This window comes from Piliocolobus tephrosceles, chromosome 9 (genome assembly GCF_002776525.5).
Source record: "Piliocolobus tephrosceles isolate RC106 chromosome 9, ASM277652v3, whole genome shotgun sequence".
Taxonomy (NCBI): domain Eukaryota; kingdom Metazoa; phylum Chordata; class Mammalia; order Primates; family Cercopithecidae; genus Piliocolobus; species Piliocolobus tephrosceles.
This window is the reverse complement of record NC_045442.1, coordinates 57439084-57463947: the sequence shown is the minus strand read 5'-3', so window position 1 is coordinate 57463947 and position 24864 is coordinate 57439084. Positions and strand designations below refer to the sequence as shown.

Here is a 24864-nt window from a genome sequence, read left to right as displayed (position 1 = left end):
CCCCAAAATCACATAGGTCAAGCCCAAATCATGTCTAATGTTATCTCCAATGCTTTTTAACTTTTCTAAAACTTTCATACTGAGATGCTCCACAGTGGCCCATGGAGTGTGCCCCCTCACTAAAAAAGTAATAAACTCAACTTGTTCAGTTCCAGACGTCTTCATCTGGGGTTTTTCGACAGGAATGTCATGTACCTCCACTCCAATCCTGTTTTTACTTGTCTCAGATCATCAAAGAGCAGCTCCCCTGGCGTAACTTTCTTGGTCCTCCCAATAATTGCTGATGTCTACCAAGCATTTACCACTTGCCAGGCACTTCATATGGATTAACTCATTTGATCCCCATAATGACCCTGTGAGTAGAGAGATTTAGTACCAAATTTACAGAATGACAAAAGGCACAATACAACTAAGTGACTTAGTGAGTAGTCTAAGTCAGCTGGTTGGTGGGTACAGGGCTCTAACCACCACAGCACACTGCTTCCTTCCATGGCATTCGTCTGCCACACTATGCTCTTCCACTTCACTGAATAGCCTGTGGTCACTGTGTCATCAGCCAACATTGAAGGACACTAGGAACTAGAATAAATAGCACCTGTAAAGCATTGCTGGGTTTCCTGCAAGATGTGGGAAAATGCTGACCCAAAGGAGTCTCCCTCAGATCTCAGTATCGGAAATCACTTCTAAGCTTCTTGTGAGCAATCAGAGATTTCTCACCTAATGGAGACATTAATCATATAACTCACAGTTTTTCAACTTGACTTTAAGAAAAGTATGGCATGATTTTAACTTGACTATACCTAATCAGAAAGATATTCCCCATGCACTTTTCTTTCAATGTTACTAATGTGGTCAAGGGAGCATTCCTGCTTGGTTGGTATTATAGTAATATGACTAATTAATTCTGTATCTCCCTTTATAACAAAGAAAGAGGGAGTTTGAGGCACAAAGCTTTGGAAGGCATTAATTAATATCTAGAGAGATTTCAATAACTTAGTTTATTATATTTTAGTTATTTTTGTAATTGCCTTCCAACTATAGACAACTCTACAGGCTTTCCATTTACAAGTGATACAAGTTTCTTTTTAAAATAAACTTATTTGAGTAAAAATTTGAGGACATTTAAAGAAAAATGTTAAGTCAATAGTAGTACAGGTGGTAGGACACCAAACAAGGAAACAAAAACGACGAATGTGTTTTGGGAAACCCTGACTTCATTTCTTGTGTTGGATGCTGGAAGGAGGAGAGTTTAATTCATGGTCGTAGATCTCAAGAGCACAGGTCGTTGAATTTGGGAGTGCATGCATTTTACCTTCTAATCGCATTCCTGGCTTTATCATCCATCGTCTCCTCCTCCACTTTCCCCTCTGCTGTCTTATCTTGCTACCCCTATATTTTTTCAGGAAAAACAAAACAAAACAGAAAACAAAACAAAACAGGGATGTGGTGTGGTGGGGGATGGCACAATAAGGAATCTTCAAGGAGTAAAAGTGACCAGGGCTACTCACTGGCCCAGGGAGGTGTGCTAAGCTCGCAGAAAGCCCGGAGGGTCTGACTGCCTCTGATCCTAGGAAGTTTTAATTCTTCAAGCTGGGCAGTAACCGGGCTTCCAAAACTGCTTGGATTCTTTGGCCCTCCTGCGTCCCGGCTTCGGGTCACCATGACAGCGTGAAACGTGGGAGTGAATTAAGTAAGGAGGAAAAGTAAGGAGGAGCTGCCAGAGATGCGCTCCTCCTCCGCCTTTCTGGCTGTGCTGCACCTTGACCTTCAGTCCTCCTCCCTTCTCTTTCCGCCCCCTCGTGATGGGGAAGTTCTTGGGGACCTCACGGAGGCCCGGGGGCGGGGATAGAGGACAGGGATGGAGACTGGCCCCGAGATTGGGAAGGGGGTGGGCAACGCTGGAGAATAACGCCCAGGAGCCAGGGCAGCGCAGCTACACACTCCCTGGAAAGCCCAGGCGTCTGGAAAAGCTGGGTTTGGATTCGCCCCTCTTTGAAGAGTTCTCAGGAAGTTTGGGGGAGGGGCGAGCTGCGCACCAGCTCTACCGGCGTCGGCGCTGAGGGTGAGAAGGGACCACAAGCAGCAGCAGGTCTCAGTGCTTGTCATATTCCTGCCCACGGGTGGGCTCCGGGCGCGCCCGGCAGGTTCCTGGGGTCGCAGGCAAGGGGCCGTAGGCAGAGTGCGCGGGCCAGCATGGAGGGACTGATCTTCCTCAACGCCTTGGCCACTCGGCTGCTGTTCGTGCTGCACTCGCTGGTAGGGGTCTGGCGAGTGACCGAGGTGAAGAAGGAGTCGTGGTACTGGCTACTCGCGCTGCTCAACCTCTTGCTCTTCCTGGAGACTGCGCTCACCCTCAGGTTCAAGCGCGGCAGAGGCTACAAATGGTGAGAGTGTCCCGGGAAAGCGAGGGCTCACGGGGCCCTAGGGTATTGTCCCCCACCGCGCTCGCGGGCAGCCCTAGAGTCCATCTTCCCGCAACCTGCAGATTCTACTAGAGTTTGGACCCCATTTGTCCTCGCTGGGAGCTTGGAAGGCACGAGATGCTTGCGCATCTCTTGGGCACGCCAGGGCTACCCTAGGGTCTCAGTGCAACACTGGGAAGGCTCGATCCGTGAGCCTAGGCAAGAGTCACCCAGTCTCAGGTTTGGAAACTTGGAAGATCAGTAAAGAGAGGAAGCGCTGGTCTGTTTTGCTGAATGTGCCCCCCAAATAGGGGAGTCATGGGACAAGGAGGTTGCCATGTAGTGTGCCTTCTGAAACTGGGGTGTGTGAGTGTGCGCGGGTTACTCTGCGTACGTGCACGTGTGGGAATGTCCTTCGCTGGGCATCAGCGACCTTCATAAGAGCTGAGCACACGGGCCACCCTCCTAAGACGAGAAGACCCTCGCTGCGCATCTGGGGTTTCATCCGCTTCCCTTCCCTCCAGCCGCAGGCGTTGCGCGCTCTCTGGCACAGCGCCAGCTTCAGGTGTCTGGGTTTGGTGGCTTTGGGGCTTGGCTAACGGCCTGCCTATCTTGCCAGGAACGGGCTGTAACGCTGGTGAAGGGACCTTCAGGTAGTAGTTCAGTCTTAACCTCTGTGTGCGAGAACTACACGCCATGTGTGGTGGTCATTTCCTCCCCGAAAAGCTTGAATGGCAATCAAATAATTGAGAAAAAGATTCTCTTGCCATTGACAAAGAGCCTCTTCTAACCCCCAGAGGAATCCATCTGGAAGTTCATCCAGAACTTCTGCAAGTTAGGCCTCTTTCGGTATTAATTCTTAAAATGGGATGTGTTTTCATATATATCAATACATTAAAAATACCTCATGCTATGAGAAAGGAGAAAATGGTATTAGGCAATTTGCAAATTACATACACAATGGCATTATAGTCATTGTATTCAAAAAATGAAACAACCCCTCTACAGTTTTACATATTAAACTACAAGATGCTTTGTATTTCCTGACAGTTCATGGAAGAAAACATGTTGCCTCTGAAGATGATGTGAATCTTGCTTACATTTTCTACTGTTGAAACATTTCTAGAATTATCAATGCTCAAATTATTCAAGAACAATTCTAATTTAATACAACCAGGATGGGAATGTGACTACCCTTGCCTCCACTTCCCCACCCCCATGAAGAATTTATTAAGCATGAGACATTTGAGGTACTTTCCAGTGTGCCTTTTGGAAATCTCAAAGAAAAATGGTGTTAGCTTCCCAAATAAGCCTCAGGGTTAAAGAAACAAAAGGGGAGAAAAGTGTTTGCTCACTCAGCAGGTCATATAACATTGATTTAACTTTGACTGAGTAGGTTTAACAAAGCAGAGTAGAAATATCTTTGGTCACAGAAAGATGAAGTCTGAGGCTGAAAACTGTTCCATGGAAAATAGTCCTGCCACCAACCACCAGAGATTCTAGGAGACCTTCAACCTCAGAAGAGGGGCTTGCTCTCTCCCTCCAAGAGTAGACCAGAGACCTTAACTTGCATTAAGTCAAACACTCCTATTGTGTATAAATACTATATAAATGGAACTTTACCTTCATGTCTACATCTTTGTTTACTGCTGATTGGGACTGACATGTAACTTACAACTGAGAGAGGAAAAATGGTTGGGATAAAAATGAGTGATGGTCAATAAGTCAAGTAATGCAGAGAACTGGGGATATACTAGTGTTTGGAATATGCACCTCAAAATCAGACAGATAATGGGATAAAATCTGGGTTTTCCTACTTGCTGTCAGACCTTGAGCAGGCTACTTAGTGTCTCAGCCTCAGTTCCTTACCTGTGAATACTTACCTCATGGACAATTAGAGAATTATATGAAATAATATATGTTGATTGGTGATGAATAAAAAAGCAATGATCTTTTCTAGATCCAAAGATTTTTCTTTATTTTCTTCTTATTAAAAATATTCTTGTATCACCTAGACGCATTTTAGGTCTGCACATGTCAGACAAATTTACTTGAGCGACTAGCCAATACACCATTGGTTCCAGGCAAAAATGTTGAAAAAAAAAATTCTCACCTTTATTTCAGAAGAACAGACCCATTATATATACAGTGCATTATAACACTAATTCAAGGAAAATCTTGCTGGCATAGTATCTACACTCATATTTGAAAATAAGCAAAGAAAAAAGTTGATTGATTTGACTTAGCGTAAAATTTCAGCAACAAATGAGTCTTAGTAAATGCTCTAAAAAGGAATATGATTAGTAGTGCTTTATTCTGTTGATGTTACCAAATACAACTGAGTATACAAATACGTTCATTCTTGTGGCGGACAAAGCCCACACACTATTCTGTCATAAATGTGAGAGAAAAAAATCAGAACATGGGCTGCTAAAACATGTAGGAAATTATCCTTAAAACAATATAGTAACAATGAAAAAGGGCTAGATTTGGGGAACATTCCCTTTCTAGGTGAAGTATTCTGAGTAAAGCAAGGTATAATTTTTGGTTTTGAGTGTTAAGAAAAAATTTCCATTAGTAAATCAAGGCTGATGGAATTAAATAGAGATGAAGCAAACATTATGACAACATCTATACCTCTATATAGAAAAATATGAATATGCATTAATCTATATAGATATATAGATAAACCTTTGTTCCATTGTTCTTATAGTCTTATATTTTTGAATCTACCCTAGAACCAAAGGTACCCATATGTGAAGAGATGAGCAAAAATATTAATATCCATCTTGTTTGTGGAAAGTAAAACTGGAAGCATACTGATTATCCATCAAAGGAATAGTTACAGATTGTGAAATATTCATACTATAGGCTATTTTACTGACATTAAAAATAATGAGCTAGATGTTAACCACTAAACTCAAGGAATGTCCATGATATATTATCAAGACACTAAAGTTATAGAGTTGTGTATATTATGGTTACATTTTTTAAAAATGTAAAAGAATTGCCCTTTGTATCAATTGAAAGCATTGTTTCTACAAGTTGAAGTGAGGAGTGAAGGAGAAGGAGGAGGAGAAAGAGAAGGGGAAAAGGAAAAAAATAACCTTCCAGATTGAAAATACATAAAGAGGAGTATATTAGAATAGACTGAGTGATTGAATAAACCTGAATGATGGACTAATATATATATATATATATATATATATATATATATATATATATATATATATATATATATGTGGTGGAAAAGTTCTTTTCTTTGAAAATCAGATGCATGAACCACCTTTGGACTACTCTGGGCTACTTTGAATATTGTCCTTTTAATTTAAATTTACACTTGGACCCAAACGAATCCAATCTATAAAAATCGTGGAACAATAAATAGAGCTATAGAGGAAAATGTGAACTAAATATTTTGAAACATAGCAAACATATGACACTTATCCAGAGAATGTTTCTTTAGCTATCCTTTGGAAAGGAAACATGGAACTGGAATTGCTGAGTTCAGCTGTCCAGGGACAAGCAACATTACATCAACACTACTAACTCGCCAGTTGGAGAGGTTTAATTTGTTGGAATCCTATAGAATAGAGAAGGTGAGCCAACAACACGTCCCCCGTTAAGCTAAAAAAATGTGTACTCCTGGAGTTTGCTTTTTTTTTCACCTAATATTTATCTGTTTCACCTGCGTATTTAATTACATTTCTGTAAGATGAAAATGAATATCACTTGGCTTAAGCTTTTCTTGATTTGATTTTCTATTTTCTGGGCAACAATCCAATGGATCTGTGAATTACCATTTAGGTAAAGTCAAAGAAAAGGGAACATTTCAGCTGCTTTCCAGCCAATAAAATATTCCTCAGGGATAGAAAAAAATTACTAAGATTGTGACAAGTTTGAAGCCTGTTCACTCGAAAGCAGGCATTATCTGAGAATAAGTAGAAAGCTAAGTTGAACTTACTGGCAAAAGTATACAATTTTAAGCACTGGAGCTTTCTTCCCCAGATAAATCCAAGGAAAATATCATTTGTGAGTTAATAAATAATAACTCACCTATTTGGTCACGTTGCTTTGTTATCTCTCATTTCCTTTTACTTTATTAGGTTCAATCAGACAAGTATTTTTGAATTGCTTAATGAGCAAGCATGATATGGTACTATGCTAAACACTGCATGACCAGACAAAAAAAAAAAAACAAAAAAACAGAAAACAGACACGGTTGACATTATAAAAGGTAGCATTTTGATAAAGTGCTCAAATGTGCTGCAATCAGAATGATTATGAATATTTAGAATTTCCTATGTTCCAGAACCTTCCAAGTGTTCCACACAGATGATCCCATTTCATCCTTTCAATATCTAGTTTATTTTGTTTCTCTGTTTTCTCCCATTTTTAGATGAGGAAACTGAGGCACAGAGTTATTAAGTCATCTCTTTTGGGACTAGTTAGTTGTCAGTTGAGAGAGAAGATTGAAAACTCCAGGTTCCCAGTCTTGCTCACTCCAGCATTTCAAAGGAGAAAGGATGTGCTGCCGAATACTGGGTGGGGAACAGGAAACTTGACAGCATTTGCGCTGTCGCAGGAAGAATGGGTGAGAGCTGCATCTGGAGAGAGGTGTGCGAAGGCCATGTAGAGACAGAACCTCCTAGGTAGGCAGGTGAATTAGGCAACCTTGAGCAGGTTTCTTTAGAGAGGGCACAGAGTGTTTACACTCTTCTTTCAACAATGATGTACAGAACATCTACTACATTGTGTCAGGCATTATTCAAGTACTGACAATATGGAAGTGAATAAATAGGCAAAATTTTGCCCTCGCAAACCTCACGTTTTAGTCATGGGGCTCAGAAAATAAAGATGTAAGTAATTAATAAGCAGATGAATGAATAGGTAACAGAAAATTGAACAAATGAGTGATCAGAACTCTGAAGGCCCCAGTGGTTTGGGCGACAGAGTGAGGGGGGTGTTCAGGGGAAGGTGCCACTGGATGGTCAGAGAGTCCTAACTGGGGATGTGACCTTTGAGCTTAGGCCTTCGAGAAGAGAGGGCGCCAGCCAGGCATGAGGAGGATAAGAAAAAGGGACAATCTTCATGAGCCTTCAAATATTTCTGACATACCCTCAAATAACTGATTAATACTGTTTTTCTATTCTTCCCTTTTCCTTATTATTCCAGTGTCCTTAGACTCCATGTTAAAAACTCTTCTGAATTTCTTTAACTTTACAATACCTCATGTTAAACACTGTGTATTAGAAATTGTCTAGATGGCTCACAGCTGAAAACAGAAAAGACAAGTTAGGAAACAGAAAAGATTCTATCCTAAACTGATCTCAAATTCAAACCAATTTTGTAAAAAATTCACTGAAATCTGTTTAGATCATTCAATTGCATTTGAAAAGTTCAGCAGTGAAATTGAAAACCTAGACTCAACAGATGCATACTGTGTGAGATTTGATCTTGATTTATAAGTTTTGAGCAATGTGGAAGAACTTTGTATGATGTAATTCTGTAGTATGTGATAATATGTACTTTCCTCCATCAAAAATGTTTATGAAAATGCCAGAGAGAAGGTTTGGAAATAAAATTCTTCCTTCCCCACTCCCCACTGCAATCTTTTTGGACCCCAGAGAGGATGAGATAGAGGGATTTGAAAGAAGACCCTGTGACTTCCATATGGCCAACTTGGGCACTGGAAATTCTCCCAGAAGATAAACAATTTCTCTCCCTCTTCACACTTCATGTCCAACTTTCCTGAAATCTCTCTTTAGCTTTTTAGTGTATCTGAGGTTTTATACTACAGCTGTACCTCATTTTACTGTGCTTTGCATATAGTGCTTTTTTTTTTTTTTAAGGTTTGTTGTAGCCTTGATGGGAGCAAGTCTTGACACTGTTTTTCCGACATGTGTGTTCACTCTGTGTCTCTGTGTCAGCATTTTCTTTTTAGCAATAAAATATTTTCGTTTCACCATGTTGGCCAGGATGGTCTCAATCTCCTGACCTCGTGATCAGCCCACCTCGGCCTCCCAGAGTGCTGGGATTACAGGCAGGAGCCACCGCACTGGGCTGGTATGTACATTTTTTAAGACATGATACTGTTGCACACTTAATAGACTAGAGTATAGTGTAAATATAATTTTTATATGGACTGGGAAACCAAAAATTTTGTGTGATCTGCTTTATTGAGATATCTGAAACCAAAATATGCTTGTATTTGTTATTTTCCTGTATGTTTTTGGGAATGTGTGTTTTATATCCTGAGTCTTGAACTCACTGCAGAAGGATCATCATTTTGGGAAGCACACACTGAATGTTATTAGCAAATGACTTCGCTTTTAGTAATCCAAGTCATGGTTTAGGAAGAAGAGTCTTCTTCAAAAATAAGTACGGTGCTTTACTCCCAAGAAGTCATAGTTCCTTCTTTTGCCTCACAGAGGACTTCAGACCAATGTAATAATTATGTCTGCAAGTAGAATGGGAGCTCCAAGAAATGGAACCACTGAATGATGGCCATGCTTTCTTTATGATCATGTTCAACTGAGACACTTAGAACTGAAAATTAAGGTTACCGATATATTTTTTTCACTTCTTGTACTTGACTGGAAGAAAAACAAAGTACAAATTAGCATGGGCAGCTCCTATAAGTCAGTATAAATATATTCCAACTTTTAAATTTCATGCATTTCTTCTCATGGCAGTGACATTATGCATACAGCATCAGGACAAATCTGAATAGCTTAACTTTTTTCCAACAGTGGAAAATTCACATTTACGTCAAGGTTTATTTTCCCTTTGTGTATATTCCCCACTACTCTGGAAGTTCCTATGAAGTCTTGGTACTAGGACAATTAGGCCTTCAGTATATAAAATGTTTTGCTAAAAATAACAGTTTCTTTCCCTTTTTTAAAAAAAATAAATTTTTAATGTAGGCACTTAATGAAATGTACTTTTTTGGAAAGTCATATTGAAATCATATTAAGAATATAAGGCTTGTTAATGTAACATGCCAGGGTGAACGCTAATTGTGTTACTTTTCTCTGAATATAAACCTATTATCTATAGTTATTTAAGGAGATGGGTTATATTTTATCTTTGTTTTGTCTGACTTACCTCAAAGAGGTAGATAATGTACAACTGACTTAATGTTATCCACTTATTAGAATAAAAATCAATCATCCTTAAGCACATAAAGAGGTCCTCTAACATCAGTGCTGCTGTAGCCCTGGATGAGTGAGTGGAGCTGTTCCTATAGTGTTCCTTTGCTTTCTTATTTCCCAGATTGAGCTTCCTGTCCCATACATATTTTAATCTACCTGAAATAGCCTCATAGCCTCAACAAATTGGCTGGTGGCATTCTCAGACAGTCTTCTAATACTAGTGGTGATGATGGTGATGAAGGTGATGATGGTGATGATGATGATAATGGAGGTAGTACCACTTATAAATTATTGGGTACTGACAATGCTACAGCCTGCTTTCTTTCCCTTGTCTCATGTAATCCTTACAATGATTCTATAAATTAGTTGCCATCTTAATTACCATTTTAGGGTGAGTACACTAATGCACACCAACACTAGATCATTTATCCAAGGTCACAACTGATAATAATAGATAATGAAAACAATTCCTAGCATCTGGTGAGCACTCACATTTATTGAGCCAGGCACTGGCATTGCACGCATCAACTCATTCAGTCCTCACAATAGCCCTGGTAGTGTCTTTATGCCTCTGTTTGCAAATGGGGAAGCTACAGCTTAGAGGTCTGGAGAAAGATTCTTCTTCCCAGGATTGAAAGCTTGGTAATCCTGTGTTAAGTCTTCCCCTTACTCCATCAACCTATTTGTTATTTTTTGTATTCAGTAACTACATTACTACATAATTTTTAGAGTCAAGGATTGTCTGTAGTAGAGAAAGGGTCAAAGTTTTGTTGGTGGTGTTTTTTTTTTCTTTCTGTTTTTGTTTTGTTTTGTTTTGTTTTAATTATGTAGGTAAAACTCAAGTGACCAGCTAAAGGAAGACTGCGATGATTTTGCTTAGAACACAATGTAGGGAAGTCCACACTACATACAAGAGTGTCTGGCTCAGATGCACTCTTGCACAAGCAAATATTCTTGTAAAACCAAAACAGGATGTAAAAGGAAGAAAAGGGGTAAAATTCTAGACTATTTTAACTTTTGTACTAAAAAGCCAATCTCTTCTACAGAACAGAAATAAGTACTACTGTCTTTACTTAGAATGAAATAAACTAAAGCCTTACACAAATAACAATTATAATGCATTTTATTTTCTCAGAGAGCATTAAAGTTCCTGTAGTTGGCAGCAATGTAAGTTCATTTGTTCATTAAATAAGCATTTATTGTACCAGATGCTGTGATGGTGGTTATATAAAAATATAAAATATATATAGTTATATGAAAACAATATAAAATGACATTTAGAGAACCAAATAATTTTTCACAAATTAAGTCCGAGAGTGTGGAAAGCCTGAAGAATCAGGATACAATCAGTAAGGTAGGCTTATTGACAAGGAACATTTCAGAGGTAAATGATTTCTGAGGTACTAGTGGTTATGAGTGCAGAAAAGAAAGATGTGCTTTTCAGGTTGAAAGAATATCATGATGGTGATAGTTAGGATTTCAATTGGAACAATTCATTTAGGAGGATGCCATGATTTTCTTTTTTCCTAAAATATTTTATGAGAAGGATAGTATGTAGATCCTCAAATGAATTCATATTTTGTCGCTATAACTAGTTTAGTAATAGTGAAACATATTGCTGGAGTTTGTGAACAACTTCAGTTGTAATAAAGCTTGTGCTTGCTTTAGGCTTACTCTTGGAAAATTTTAGATTGAGTGAGGTATATGGGGTACTAATTTTGCTATCCGTTTATATCATTATTTGGGAATATGACTTTATTTTTTTAAATTGCAATAACAAACGATGAAAATTTTAATTAAGAGTCACATTCAGCAGTATCTTCTCTTTACAAAACCTAAATGTAGACAATCTTCAAGGGCTTTGGAAATACAAAGAAAGATTTCATTGCAATGGATTTTCTCAACCCATTTGAAATTCCTCCTTGTCTCTTCTGTCATTATTTGTCTGGTGTCCTTAAGATCACTGAATAAACAAACCTATCAACTGATCTTGGCACTTTTTTCTTTTTTTTTTTGAGACAGAGTCTTGCTCTGTCTCCCAGGCTGGAGTGCAGTAGCATGATCTCGGCTCACTGCAAGTTCTGCCTCCCAGGTTCACGCCATTCTCCTGCCTCAGCCTCCCAAGTAGCTGGGGCTACAGGTGCCTGCCACCACACCCGGCTAATTTTTTTTTTTTTTTTTGTATTTTTAGTAGAGATGGTGTTTCACCATGTTAGCCAGGATGTTCTCGATCTCCTGACCCTGTGATTCACCCACCTCGGCCTCCCAAAGTGCTGGGATTACAGGCGTGACACACCGTGCCCGGCCTGATCTTGGCACCTTTTAAAACATTCTCATTTATATTCAGTTTTCCATTTTGGGGGGAATTCTCATTAGCTCTTGGCCATTTAGTTGTGGCTTACTTGCCAGGGGACAGGCACTTGCAAAGGGCTTTGGGAAGGGAGGTGGTGATGAGGGACATGCTAGTCAAGAAGATCAATGGGTGGTGGCTGGGGTCACACTGGTGACTTCCCAGGCATTCAGAGGCTTTGTGTTCTGCAGAAGCACTGGGTTCACTTTGAGGAATTGAAGAGAGGTAGAGGAAATACTGAGGTTGTTATATTGGTCATCATATTCGCCTTACACACTAACAGAAAGCCCTTGCCAAGCAGCCTTGATGGAAATCGTACATGTTAAGGCCCACTTAGACAAATGAGTCTACATGTAAGAAGGACAGACAACCTTTGCATTGTTAGACAGGTTTAGGGACTTACAAAAGAATATCATGACCTAGTTTTTCGATTTCCATGAAAATAAATTTTTATAAATTGCTCCAGAAATTTTACTGAGAACATGCAAAATCTCACTTAACATGAGATTTTGAAACTTGGGTCTAGTATTCTTACAATTTCACTCTGTTTTTGTAGAGGAGAAAATATTGAGAAATGAAATACAAATAAAATCTGGATTCAATTAAAGTACATTTTGAATATTATTTTTGCTTCACTTAAGTTTTATCCATTTTCAGATATATACATATGATCAGAAGACAGAGAAAAACTAAACAGGGTAGTGATATGGCTGATTTTTCTTCTATAGGCTTATTTATGTTGTTGTTTGTTTATAAAAATGAGTGGATGTTATTTTTTCAATAAGAAAACATTAATAATTGTCATTTTTAGAAAGAGGAAAATGGAATCCTAATTCTAGACTAATAGTGAGTCAAAGTAAATAAAATTTACTGCAGGGCTAAATTGCTAAATGTCATGACATATCATTTTGTAGAAAACATTATAATTTGTTGAAATGACAACGTTGTATGGTAAATAATATTTTACTTTTGGATGAAATGAACTGACAAAAGCAATGGGTAAATCTTTTCAAGAGCTTGGAGCAGTGTCTAATATGTAGCAAGACCTATATATATACACATATACATATATATTTCATAAACAAATAAAATAAAGCAAATGAATTTTTAAATAAACAAGTAAATATATAAATAAAAATTCCTTTGAGATGGTGCTCCTGTTTGTGTACTTGGGAGAGAATCGGTAGGTAGGCTAAGAGCTATGGAATTAAAACAAAAAAAACACAACTTCATGGAAAAGAAAGATTTTAAGAGGGTTTTATATGAAAAAATAGTTGAGCAACATAATTTGGCATTAAATAATTCATGCTGGACAACTTTGGTATTCTGACAGGTAATTGGGATTGTAATAAATCTGAGTTTCTAAGGGCAGATAGCTCACTGGTAATAGGGTATTGTCCATTTGTTAAAATTTTTCATTTGGACATGTCTTAGTCATTGAATCACATACTTATCAGCTTTTTATCAGTCCAATATATTGTATGTTTATCAACAGTTATCCAGAAACCTGATATAAGTGATTTGTGAGTTGGCCAGACCTTTCCATGGTATTAGTCGTCATACAAGGTACTCCGTATCTCCTTACTCTTAATGCCATCAAGACAAAGACTAAAATACAATTTGGTTTATTAATTTTTAAACCTCACACTCTTTTTCATTCTAAAAATGAATGGCACTGACAACACATGATCAAGAATACTGCACACCCTCAAAATAATAATTAGTGGCAATGATACCACGCTAAAATATTACATTTTTCATAGGAGCAAAACATATAAAATTAGTTTTCTTCTGTAAAACTTCCAATAAAAATCAGTTTATGGTGCTATTTCAAGAATAAATTTTTAGTCAAACCAGCAACAGAGTGTCAAAAAAGTAGAAACTGTAAATCAACCAGAGCCTTATCAAATCGCTAAATGTTTGTGGCAAGCTCATCATATGCTAGATACTCTGGAAGGAGCAGAGAGTATATGATCAGCCCTTCATATATGCAGGCTCCACATCTGCATATTCAACCAACTGCAGATCAAAAATATTTGGGGGAAAAAAATACAGCAATGTGACACTAAAACATAATACAAATAAAAAACAATACAGTACAGCAATTATCTACATACCATTTGCACCTATATCAGGTATTATAAGTAATGTAGAGATGATTTAAAGTATAGGGAGGATGTGCATAGGTTATACGCAAATACTACACTATCTTATATAAAGAAGTTAGGCATTCATAGCGTTTGCTACCTGCGGGGTTTCTAGAACCAATCCCTCCCAAATACTAAGGGATGACTGCAATTTTGAGCAGACAGGCTCAGTTCTGGTGCTTGCATTATTTAGAATTGCTTGAAGTCAACACTTAAATGATATCAAATACACACACATATACATATGCACATATGTAACTATAAATATTGAAAATTTATGGCCTAGAAGTGACCAGAGAGGGCTAATTTAGACTTAAGAAATAAGGAAAGTTTTCTGAAGTCGCATATAACTGATATGTGGTAGGGGGTGAGGGATAAAAGACTACAAATAGGGTGCAGTGTATATTGCTTGGGTGATGGGTGCACCAAAATCTCACAAATCACCACTAAATAACTTACTCCACTAAATAACTTACTCCTGTAACCAAACACCACCTGTACACCAAAAACCTATGGAAAATAAAAAATAATTTAAAAATAAAAATTAAAAAGAAATTTTTTTAAAAAGTAGGAGAGGGGGTATTTCTAAAGAGAGAAATACATGTGTGAGGGCTTCAGTTAGGATAGCACTTTGGTTTTTTTTCGAGAACTGGAAGAAGAACACTGTTATATGAACACAGTTGGAAGAATGGTAAGCAACAGAGCCCAAGAGGTGGGCAGGGCCCTGAGTGGGCAGCATCTTGTAGGTCCTGATGGACAGATACTCCATGCAAACCATGGCAGTGTAACAATAATTGCCTCAACATTGATTGTGAAGTTAGGCATAATGATGTTTGTATTCAACAGTACAAAAAAAAGGACCTTTGCTTCAAGGAGTTTTATATAGGTTCAGTTTTTATTGTTGTTGTTGGTTTTTTTTTCTTTTTTTTACTTTTTTTTGAGACACAGTGTCGCTCAACTGCCCAGGTTGGAGTGTGGTGGTGTGATCCTAGCTCACTGCAACCTTCACCTCCTGGGTTCAAGCAATTCTCCTGCCTCAGCCTACAGAGTACCTGGGATTACAGGTGCAAGTCATCATGCCCGACTGATTTTTGTATTTTTAGTAGAGATGGGGGTTCACCATGTTGGTCAGGCTGGTCTCGAACTCCTGACCTCAAGTGATTCACCCCCCCCTTGGCCTCCCAAAGTTCTGGGATTACAGGCATGAGCCAGTGTGCACGACCTTATGCAGGTTTAGTTTTGAGAATCATGGTTTAAAAATATAAGTCATTATAAATTATATGAAGAAACAATGTCCTAATTGGGTGTCCTCTAAGAGTCCTTCATAAGCATAAGTAACAAATATGTAGCCATGAGTACATTTTCAGAGCTGAGTCTAGGGAAAGCAGCAAGTACATTTGTTGAGCACCTAAGGTGTCAATCTCGTGGCACACATTGTCTTATTTAATCCTCATAACCACACTATGAGATGGGTATTATTTTCTCCGTCTTACAGATGAGGACATTCAGTTTCAGGGAAGGTTGTGAATTTCCAAAGATGAGTGCATAGAAAAGGCAGGATTCAAATTTGGGTCTTCTAAGTTTCTGAAATTTATACTGGGTCTTACTAACATATAATATTTCAAGGGTCATAGCTAGAAGAGGTTACTTGATACCAGACCTCTTGAAATGAAAGATCCTTGTAGATATCAGTAGTCTTTATTCACTTTATTTGCTCAGTCCTTCCTTCCTTTATAAATTCAAGCATTCAAATATTTAGGCATTTGCTTAATAAGCATTAATTTGAGACTTAGTAAGACACTATGATTCCACTGGGGAGAAGAGAAAATGAAGGAGTGGGAAGAGGAAAGAGATATAAAGATATATAAGACTAAGGACCTTTCTTCATGGAACTTATATTAGGAAAGCAAAGTCTAATATACATGTAACTATAAAACAGTACAGCATGTGTTGGGCCACAAGAGAAATACAGGTTAAGATTAATTCCTGCTATGCCTTTAAAATACAAGTAGAATGTTGGTGGATAGATGTGCAAGAGAAAGACATTCCAAAATAAGCTTTCATAATTTTGGGAGATATTTGCTGTAAAACCATTGTAGAACCTCTCTCCTTAGATTAACCAAACTAAAAGAGCAGAGAGCACTTTGTTCTTACCAGAGACACGTGGTTAGTCAAACAAGGCTGAGAATTGAGTTGAATATAATTAATTCTTGGGCCCTCAATATGATTCCTTTTTCCTAACCCCTTTCTTCATTAGGTCAAATAATCTAATAAAGAGGATTGAAGTGAGAGGAACTTTCCAAAGCATTTTGTTTGTTTAATTTAACATACACAGTCGGTTGTAACTACTGAGTTGCTCAAATTGATAGGATGTGATAAGGGAAGAGGAAGGAAAAGTGGAGATAAGACCAGATAATGAAGTCTTCGAATATCAGATTATGGAGTTTAGATTTGCTATTAGGCAACACAAAACATCTTGAATCTTGAAGTTTGTTTGTTTATATAACCAGTTTCCCAGTTAGAGGAAATACGTTGAAACAGAATAGTACTTTTTTCCAATTATAGAAATAAATCTTATGCACAGAAGATGTTAAGGGTGTTGTTTGTTTTATTTTTAACCTTTTTCAAGAGCTATTATGTGTTCAGGCTATGGTTTCCCTAGATTATTATTGTTACATTATTGTTAGGGAGGAGTTAGTCTCAAAATTAATCCCAAGAGCCTCAACAAAATTGCAATCCAGCCAACATTTGATGTCTCCAAACAAAAATATGAATATTCCTACTGTCCCTCTGACCTAGAATTCACTTTCTTTCCCAGTTTCACAAGGGAAATACTCTCTCCTGATGTTTCCTTTGATATGTGAGGTCAAAAAGTTAATTGTTCTTTTTTTTTTAAGAGCATGCTAAACATGGGCTTTTGATATCTCTCTACAGCTTCACCATCCTCCAACACAGATTTTAATAATATCATGACCCATAACCTTTTGTTTAGAAATTGGTTTTCACAGGAAATCAAAGGTGGGGGAGTATCTATATTAAATATTGATTTTTAAAGAGATCTCTCTTTCTTTTACCCTTTCTCCCTTCCTCTCTCTAGAAATTGAAAAAATTTATTAGTGAAAGAATTAATAGCCTTTAAAAATATCATTCTAAATTTTCTCTTTTCATTTCACTTTTCTCTCCTGAATTATAATAACATAGTTTGGGTAACATTTCATCTCAAATAATTCTACTTGTTGAGCAATTAACATTTCTATTTTCTAGGTCATTTCAAACTATTGCTGTTTATTAAAAGCATTTTAATACAATTATGGTGACATAATTTTGACTTTGAGATGTTCTGTAATGCAAGAGTCTTCTGAAATAAAGTTCAGTTTGTTTTGTTTGCTTGTTTGTTTGTTTGTTTTTTCTTGAGACGGAATCTTGCTCTGTTGCCTAGGCTGGAGTACAGTAGCCGATCTCAGCCCACTGCAACCTCTGCCTTCTGGGTTCGAGCAATTCTCCTGCCTCAGCCCCCGAATAGGTGGCATTACAGGCCCACACTACCATGCCTGGTTATTTTTTTTGTATTTTTAGTAGACACAGGGTTTCACCATGTTGGTCAGGCTGGTCTTGGACTCCTGACCTCAAGTGATCCACTTGCCTCGGCCTCCCAAAGTGCTGGGATTACAGGCCTGAGCCACTGTGCCCAGACCAATTTGAAGAAATAAATTTGGAAAGTATGTTATTTTTCTTATTTCAGCATTTTAAGGAAACATTTATGTTGTACCATGTCTGATAATAATACGAGTAATATCTACCTATTATTGAATTCCCACCACTGCCAGGCACTGCTTTGCAGGAAGTAAAATAATAAACTCTGTGAGATGAATGTAACTGCTGAATTGTGTCCCCTTCCAGATTTCTAGATGTAAGTCCTAATCCCAAATGTGACAATATTTAGAGATTAATTTGGTCATTAAGGTTAAATAAGGTCAGAAAGATAAGGTCCTAATCCAATAAAACTGAAGGCTTTATAAGAAGAGGAAGAGACAGATGTCTGAGGACACATGGAGAAGGCACTGTCTACGTGTCAGGAAGGGAGCCCTCACCAGAATCCCACTCTTCTGGCCCCTTAACCTCAGACTTCCAGCCTCCAGAGCTACCGAGAAAATTAATGTCTGTAGTTTAAGTCACGTAGTCTATGGTATTTTTGTACAGCAGCCTGAGTTGGCTGATACAGTGACATTTTTGTGGATTAGGAAACAAACTGAGAGGTCAGTGCCAAAACTGGCATTTGAACCTGAGTGTGCTGGATCACAAAAGTCCACTCTTCAGATTCCTCTCTGAATTTTGAATGAGAAAACAGTGAATATGGATAACTTAAAAAAAAATACCAAAGGCTTACACTGTTGGTTGGTTGTGTTTTTATTTTATAGGTTTAGCAAATCACACACAAAGCCAATGGGTTACTCTCATTCTTAGTCCTTATCATCTGATTTTTGTGTTCTAGCACCATGTTATTGTTTGAGCTCTCAGAATTCCAGGTTAATGTTGCAAAATGTAGCCAAATCTTGAAATTGTAATGTCTAATAAATCCAAGATTTACTGCTGCTGTGTTTGCTTTTTGTAAAACATATTAAATACAAAATATCCAGTGTTGTGCCTGAAACTAATTGGCAGTGTCCCATTAAACCATATCAAAATTAATGTCTATTAATTGGATTAGAAATTCAGTGAGAATGACAGCTGCTAGTGCCTTTTACAGTTACTTTGTTTCTTTGTAATCCATATGGCAGAAATCACATAATGCTTTTTCCTTCATTGAAATAAATACTTGAGATAAAAAGGTTCGACTCAATGTGGTCAGAGTATGTGCATTTGTTTTTCATTCTTCCTCTTAATTTTTTTTTGAAAAATTAGCTTAAATTAGCTAAACTATTTTTTCTTCTCTCTTTCACAGGTTTTCACCAGCCATATTTTTATATCTGATTAGCATCGTTCCATCATTATGGCTTCTTGAATTGCACCATGAGACCCAGGTACTTCTTTTTGGAAAGTAGGAATTGACATATTCAGCAATAAGCTACTTTCACAGTATGATCCAATTGATTTCAGGAATGCACTTTTCTAAGTAACTGGAGTTATCAAGAATTGAATAAATAAGAGGCTATCAGCAAAAGGAAGTGAATCCATGATTTACCAATAAAAGCCCCAATAAAATATTACATTTTTGTAAGATTTAGGAGTATATAGTGAATTAACATTTTGTGTTAGAGATCTTACTACTAAGACTTCCCCTGGCCCCCACCCTATAGGTAGAGGCCTACAGGTAGAGTTTACGTGGGGGTGTGGAAATTTGATTCCAACCCTTCCAGCTTCAGTGAGTTTCTATGTTGTGCTATGAATGGGCACGCCTCAATGGTCTGGCATTCTGTAAAGTGACACTTTTAGGAATTTCAAAAACCGAAACAAAACCCTTATCTGTACTCAGCTATATAAATACAATTAAACTTATAGGAGTCATTTAAAATAGTCTGTTTTAAAATGAAGGTTATACAGATTACAGGAGATTAATTTTTGGGAGTCCCACGGGCTGCCTTAGTAAAATAGAAATTCTTTTCTAGAGCCCTGAAACTAAGATTAAAGGAGAGGAGTCGTAGGACCCACCATGTGAAAGGTGGGCTTATATGTGTTAGAAGATCACATTGTCCTAAAAATAAAATAGTAGCTTCCGGCCGGGTGCGGTGGCTCATGCCTATAATCCCAGCACTTTGGGAGGCCGAGGTGGGCAGATCACGAGGTCAAGAGATGGAGACCATCCTGGCCAACATGATGAAACCCCGTATCTACTAAAAATACAAGAATTATCTGGGCCTGGTGGAGCACGCGTGTCACTTCAGCTACTCGGGAGGCTGAGGCAGGAGAATCGCTTGAACCTGGGAGATGGAGGTTGCAGTGAGCGGAGATTGCATCACTGCACTCCAGCGGGGAGCTTCCAATAAGAGTCCCTAATTTATTACAGAGATTTTTAATACAGCTATTTTCTACACAGACAGCTCTAATAAGCAGTCTCTAGGTTGGGTGCAGTCATATACTGCTGTTGATGTTCCTGTTCAACGCTGGGGAGGCCGAGTTACTAAAGTCCATCAGATTCCAGCTTTGACTTCATAGTTCAGGTTACAGGACTACGTTACAGAGAAATGTAGTTATGACCTAATAATATTTCGGCACCTTCACTGATAAAATACTTTTAAAAAGATCTGAGAGAATTTGGACTTACATAGATTTCTTTGTTATAGTTGGTCATTTTATAGCAAGGTTAAGCCTCCAATACGTAGCCCTATCTGCCTCCAATGTATAACCTTATCTGCAAAAGCCTTGCTCCAAATTATAGGCACACAAAGGGGAATTTAGTTCTGTGGACCACTTTTGGAGAATTCCACAAGCAAGTACCAAGAATGTAGGGATGAAGAAAACATTTTTCTCCCTTCAATCTCTTGCTAAAAATCACTAAAGTCATATAGACTATTCCTATGTCTGTATGGTTTTTGTAACTGTATATTTTTGGTTCAAGTTATCATAGCTTTTTAAATCTATACTGTAAGGAGTTAGGGGACTGTTTCAATCTCTTTACTACTTACTGCTTTCAAGAGTATGAAAATAAGCTCTAGTGATTTGAATCAATTGTTTCTTTCACATCCAATTCTATGACATGGCTGTCATACACAATAACCATTCATTTCCATAAATGATTTTATAATATAAATTTGTTGCACAATTAATTGATATACAGGTCAAATCCTATTACAACAAATAACGTGCAACCAAAAACTCCTTTTTTAATAAAAAAAAAAATTTTGACCCCCAAGCAGTAGCTCTCTAATTTTCATACTACAAAAGAAATTGAACCTTTAGTAGTAACAGATTTGACTCATTTTGACACAGAATTAAAATGAATGCCCAGAGATTGAATTGGGCAGACTGAGCAGAAATGAAAGTAGAAAAATAGTAAGAGAGAAAAAAAGCATTGGAATTGCAGTTAAAGAAAGAAGAAATGGCAGAATAAAGGGAGTTACCGTAATTCTTCTAGTGTACTCATTTAGAACATTTTGGGAGTGATAGTAATCACTTTTCTTCAGGTAGCCTCCTGTACTTTCACAAATGTTTTCACAGATATGGACCCAACAACTACAGAAGTTAGGCATGATACGTACATTTCTATTTTAAAGATGAGGATCCTGAGGCTCAGAAAGGTTAAGTAATTTTCCTAAGTTTATACAGTAAATACACAGTCATGCTGGGGCCTAGAACCTAACGGATATCTAGTCCATTAAACCATATTGCCCTTCTCAGCTATCTGTTCTGTGTTTTAGAGGCATTTGCATCAGAATTATCTGAGTTGTTCATTGTAGAAAAGAGTAGTTTAATTTTCTTTCACATTTTCCATTTACTCTATATACTATATGTTCTAAGCCATGACTTGGCATTAGGAAAACATCCTGACCTATTTCATGAGACATTTCTCCTAGATTACTCATTTCTTACCTTCATTCCTGAATCTGGTTGGGTCTGCATGTATGGGAACAAAACATTCATGACAATGATTGTGACCTCAGCTCTCATGTCCATTTAAGAAGTGACAAGATTAAAGTAATGGAAACATTCTGGTCTTCTTGTTGTCACAGTTTCTCGGACACAAAGCAATATTTTTGAAGCTAATAAGAGTTTAATAGACACAGCCTATTAAAAAAAAAAGGCATATTGATACCCAGATAATCTATGTGAACTCACCTATACAAGGCAGAATGTAAACAATATAATCCCAAAACAATACAAGTCAGGCTAGGTTTTAAGAGTGAAGTCACTTGTTCACTGCAGTCCCAATGTAGAGGCCACTTGGAGGAAAATCTCATCAATCTATAACAACTAGAGTAACAGGAGTGGAGAGCAACTCAGATAAGTCTTAATACCATAATATGGACTATATGGACTATGAAGCTATTTGCTTCCACGTTATCTTCTACTGCACTAAAGCATGGCCTTTTTTCTTAAATAAAAAGATGTTATGTATTTTTAATTATAAGAATGTCAAAAACATATTAAGGTCACCATTTTTAATACATAGTCTGTTTTCATGCCTACAGAGTTGTTAAAATGTTTTTCCTATTGAAATAAATAAAGTCACCAACATGCTTTGCAATGAAAATTTGTTGCTTGGTTAAAGATTTAATTTTTATCCTCATTGTCTGTTTTTGGAGCCTTAGCTGCACACATATACACACACACAAAGTGTGCAAACAACTGTATTTTTGCTCCTACAGATATGGCATATGTCCATTTTTCTTAATTATTCTTGTCATTTCAACCATAATACTAGTTGTTTGGATAGAGGGTAGAAAAAAACAGCTTCTTGCAGACTTTCTTTTCTGCTTTTTCAAATAGCTTATAGAATAGTCGATGATGTATCCAGAATGATTAAGAAAAATACACTTTTTACAGCTTTAAATTTTTAAAAAATAAGTCCTCTCTAAATACAAATGTGTGATCGTGGATGTGTGGTGGTTGTAGTGGTGGTGGTGGTGAATGTGTGTGTGTGTTTCAAAATATGTTAGCACTGCAGATGTTTGAAAAACCTTCAACTTTTTTTAAGCCAGTTTGTAAAATATGCATTGGGTACAGCTACATTTTCAAGCGTCACCCCTTTCTCCTCTTATATAATTTTTCCTTCTCTTACTTTACCTCGGATTTCCAGCATACAGTGGATAAATATCATGCACAATTCACCTGCAGAAATTCTCATACAAAATGAAGAAACAAAAAAGGAAAAATGGCACTTTTTATGTCTGTTGTTGAATTTTCCATAAACCTAAATTGGCTTTTACACTGTCACTAAAATGTATGTTTTGGTGGGTGAACATGCTAATTTTTTAGGTTGTTTCAGTGCTTGACAGGATTAAAAATGATTGTATTATTTACTTAAGCAATATGGTATTTTAGATAAAGAGGCTTCTGGATAAGAAACAAACTCTTAAAATACTATATACACACACATATACACACAGAGACACACACTGTGGAATACCACACAGCTATAAAAATAGCAAAATGATGTCCTTTGCAGTAACATGAATGAAGCTGGAGGCTAGTATTCTAAGCAAACTAACACAGGAACAGAAAACCAGATACCACATGTTCTCACTTATAAGTGGAAGCTAAAAACTGAATACACATGGACACAAAGATGGGAACAACAGACACTGGAGACTACTTGAGAGGGGAGGGATGGAGGGAAGTGTGAATTGGAAGGCTGCTTATCAGGTACTATGCTCACTACCTGGGTGATGGAATTCTTTATACACCAAGCCTCAACAACATGCAATTTACCCATGCACGTGAACCCCCAAAACCTAAAATAAAAGTATAAAAAGAAAAAAAAAAAAACCATAATTTCCTTGACCAGGATCATATATGTTTTATTGTTGTCACTGGTTATTTGTTTGGTTTTAAATTCTTTCAGGGTTTAAGAAAGGAATCTCAGTTACCAATCTATAAATTCTACAGCTCTCTGCAATGACTCAGTATTTGCATCCTCATCGACCTAAGGAAAAATAAGATTTTGTATAGTTGACACTCTTTTCATATAGATTAAAAAGTGGATTCCCATCTCAGGCCTATATTCTGATTTTTGGAAATGTTTATGCATATGCTGTATAAACATTGCATATCTGCTCATAATCTCTTGAACAGATTGAACTCTATATACTATATGTTATGAGACATACTGTATGTTTTGAGCTCCACCATATTGTGCTAATTTTTTGCCACAATTGCCTTCCCCAACCCCATTCTTAGTATTGCAGTATCCAGGCTGAAGGAATATCACAGAATATCAGCAGAAAAGAAGTCTTCAATCAAACATGGACATCCAATGAACAAACCAGTAGAGCTGATGATCTCATTGAGACGGTGAGAGCTTTTCCACTGTATATTAAAGGATCTAGCAAATGGTGGACTTGGTATAATCCTCAATTACCTGCTATACACCTCTCCCAGCTAATTCTTTTCAGAAGAAAGTTATCCATTATTTGGCAAATAATTCACAAAATAATTATATTTTTAAATTATTAAACATATTTAATATGCATAAATATATACATTGATACATTATGTATAAATAGATACATTTAACCTGCATCATTAAGGAACACTTAAAGAGGATAATGTTTGCACAATGAGAGACATACACATTTATGAAGCAATGATATAATTAAAAAATTGGGATATGATAATTTTAAGACTTTCTTTTTTAGAGGAATATTAGATTCACAGCAAAAATTGAGAAGAAGGTACAGAGATTTCCCATATACTCTGTATTCATGTACAGCCTCCTCATCCATCAATACCCTGCACCACAGTGGTGTGTTTGTTAAAACTGATAAACCTACATGACATTGTTGTGGATGCCAATAAAAATGGCATTTTGTTTTTAATTTCAAATTTCACTTATTCTTTGCTGGTATATAGGAAAGAGATTGACTTTTGTATATCAATCTTTTATCCCACAACCTTGCTATAAACATTTACTAGTTCCAGAAGGTTATTTTTTTTTGCCAGTTCTTTGGGATTTTCTACCTAGACAATTATGTCAACTGTGAACAGAGACAGTTTTATTTCTTCTGTCCCAATCCCTGTACGTTTTATTTTATTTTCTTGTCTTATTGAATTAGCTAGGGAATCCACCATATGTATTTTGTAGATGTTTATTAATAAAATAGAGAAGATTTCTGGCCGAAACAGAATCCCTTTCTTTTTCTTCATAAGGCTGCTAT

General features: G+C 37.3%; 1 protein-coding gene across 1 annotated transcript in view; it reads left to right on the top strand.

The window, feature by feature from the left end:
• The first annotated feature begins 1831 nt into the window (after positions 1–1831).
• Positions 1832–24864, top strand: part of TMEM26 (transmembrane protein 26) — a 48347-nt gene continuing 25314 nt past the window's right edge. Inside the window, exons 1-3 of the mRNA XM_023204791.1 lie at positions 1832–2384; positions 18996–19074; positions 23888–24001. Of these exons, the coding sequence (XP_023060559.1) occupies positions 2194–2384; positions 18996–19074; positions 23888–24001 (384 nt within the window). The 5' untranslated portion in view covers positions 1832–2193. The remainder of the gene's footprint in view (positions 2385–18995; positions 19075–23887; positions 24002–24864) is intronic.